This window comes from Sphaeroforma arctica (assembly GCF_001186125.1).
Source record: "Sphaeroforma arctica JP610 unplaced genomic scaffold supercont1.7387, whole genome shotgun sequence".
NCBI classification, from domain to species: Eukaryota; class Ichthyosporea; order Ichthyophonida; genus Sphaeroforma; species Sphaeroforma arctica.
In genome coordinates this window covers 1-1440 of record NW_014033171.1, presented here as the reverse complement: position 1 = coordinate 1440, position 1440 = coordinate 1, and the positions used below count along the sequence as shown (strand labels likewise).

The window sequence follows — 1440 nt, the reverse complement described above, 5'->3', positions numbered from 1 at the left end:
TATATGTATATATATATGTGTGTGTGTCTGTGTCCGTGTCTGTATCTGTGTCTGTGTCTGTGACTGTGACTGTGTCTGTCTGTGACTGTGTCTGTGTGTCTGTGTGTCTGTGTGTCTGTGTGCCTGTGTATATACAGGAGAAGTATGTGAGAAGTGGTGGGGATTTATGCAAGTATGGGTATGGTAGATAGCGATGCGCCACGTGTAGGTATGGTGGAGGAGTATGAGCTGAGGGGTGCGTGTGAGTAGCGTATGTAGTTCTTTGAACAATTAATCTATTCCATCAGCCACTAGCACAATCCCACGTAGCACCGCAGCTCTCCGATCAAACGCGCGCCCGGCTCAGCGCAAACGTTCAATCAAGTTTTTTATCATTCGACCAATGAAACCGCAGGTGTTACCACCGGCCATGGTGTCGTATCTGTGCGAGGGAGAGATCAATGACAAATATGTGGGCCATATGATCGCCCTCAACCGCAAACTGGCGTTCAGCAAGAAGGCTATCGCTAAGAAGGACATAGGCTGTGTGGAGGAGGTCAGGCCGGAGATCCAAAAGCTCGCCATCAAGGTGTGTACACGAGTGAGTGTGGCAGTGTGATACCTACACGAGTGAGTCTGGAAGTGTGACACCTACACGAGTGAGTGTGGCAGTGTGATACCTACACGAGTGAGTCTGGAAGTGTGATATCTACACGAGTGAGTTTGGAAGTGTGATACCTACACTAGTGAGTCTGGAAGTGTGATACCACAGTAGTGGTTAGTGCAATTGCCTACTACCACGTCTATGAGACCACCAAAGTCATCGGTGCCACGAGTGTGCAGAGGTCAACCCGATGTGATATAAAATCGTGCACGGGTGATGATAGGCACTGGCAATATACCCTCAACCCTAAACCCTGTGTTGTGTTGTGTCAAAGGGCCATACACGCACCCTTATGGTACCAAGCACGTGTCATAAGCACATGCTCGTTGTGGATTCAACACGCACACTACGAATGTGCGCTCACAATCTCCGAGGGTTGCAGGGTCTATCGTATAGCGGGCGCCTGCGTATTAGAGCACGCTTCTCCTGCACTTACTTTTGCATGCACCTGACTGGTAGATTTAAGGGCCACATGTGCGAGCGTATCCAGCACACTTCTCATGCACTTACTTTTGCAAACACCTGACTGGTAGATTTAACGGCCACAAGTGCTAGCGTATTCAAGCACACTTTTCGTGCACTTACTTTTGCATGCACCTGACTGGTAGATTTAAGGGCCACATGTGCGAGCGTATTCAAGCACACTTCTCATGCACTTACTTTTGCAAGCACCTGACTGGTAGATTTAACGGCCACAAGTGCGAGCGTATTCAAGCACACTTTTCGTGCACTTACTTTTGCAAGAACCTGACTGATAGATTTAACGGCCACAAGTGCGAGCGTATTCAAGCACACTT

At 48.7% G+C, this 1440-nt stretch overlaps 1 protein-coding gene across 1 annotated transcript; it reads left to right on the top strand.

The window, feature by feature from the left end:
• Positions 1 to 287: 287 nt before the first annotated feature.
• Positions 288 to 598, top strand: SARC_16120 (hypothetical protein; the record flags this gene model as incomplete). Its single annotated transcript, XM_014289771.1, has 1 exon — positions 288 to 598. A coding segment is annotated over one exon (311 nt), but the record flags the coding sequence as incomplete, so codon positions are not given.
• Between the last annotated feature and the right edge of the window lie 842 nt (positions 599 to 1440).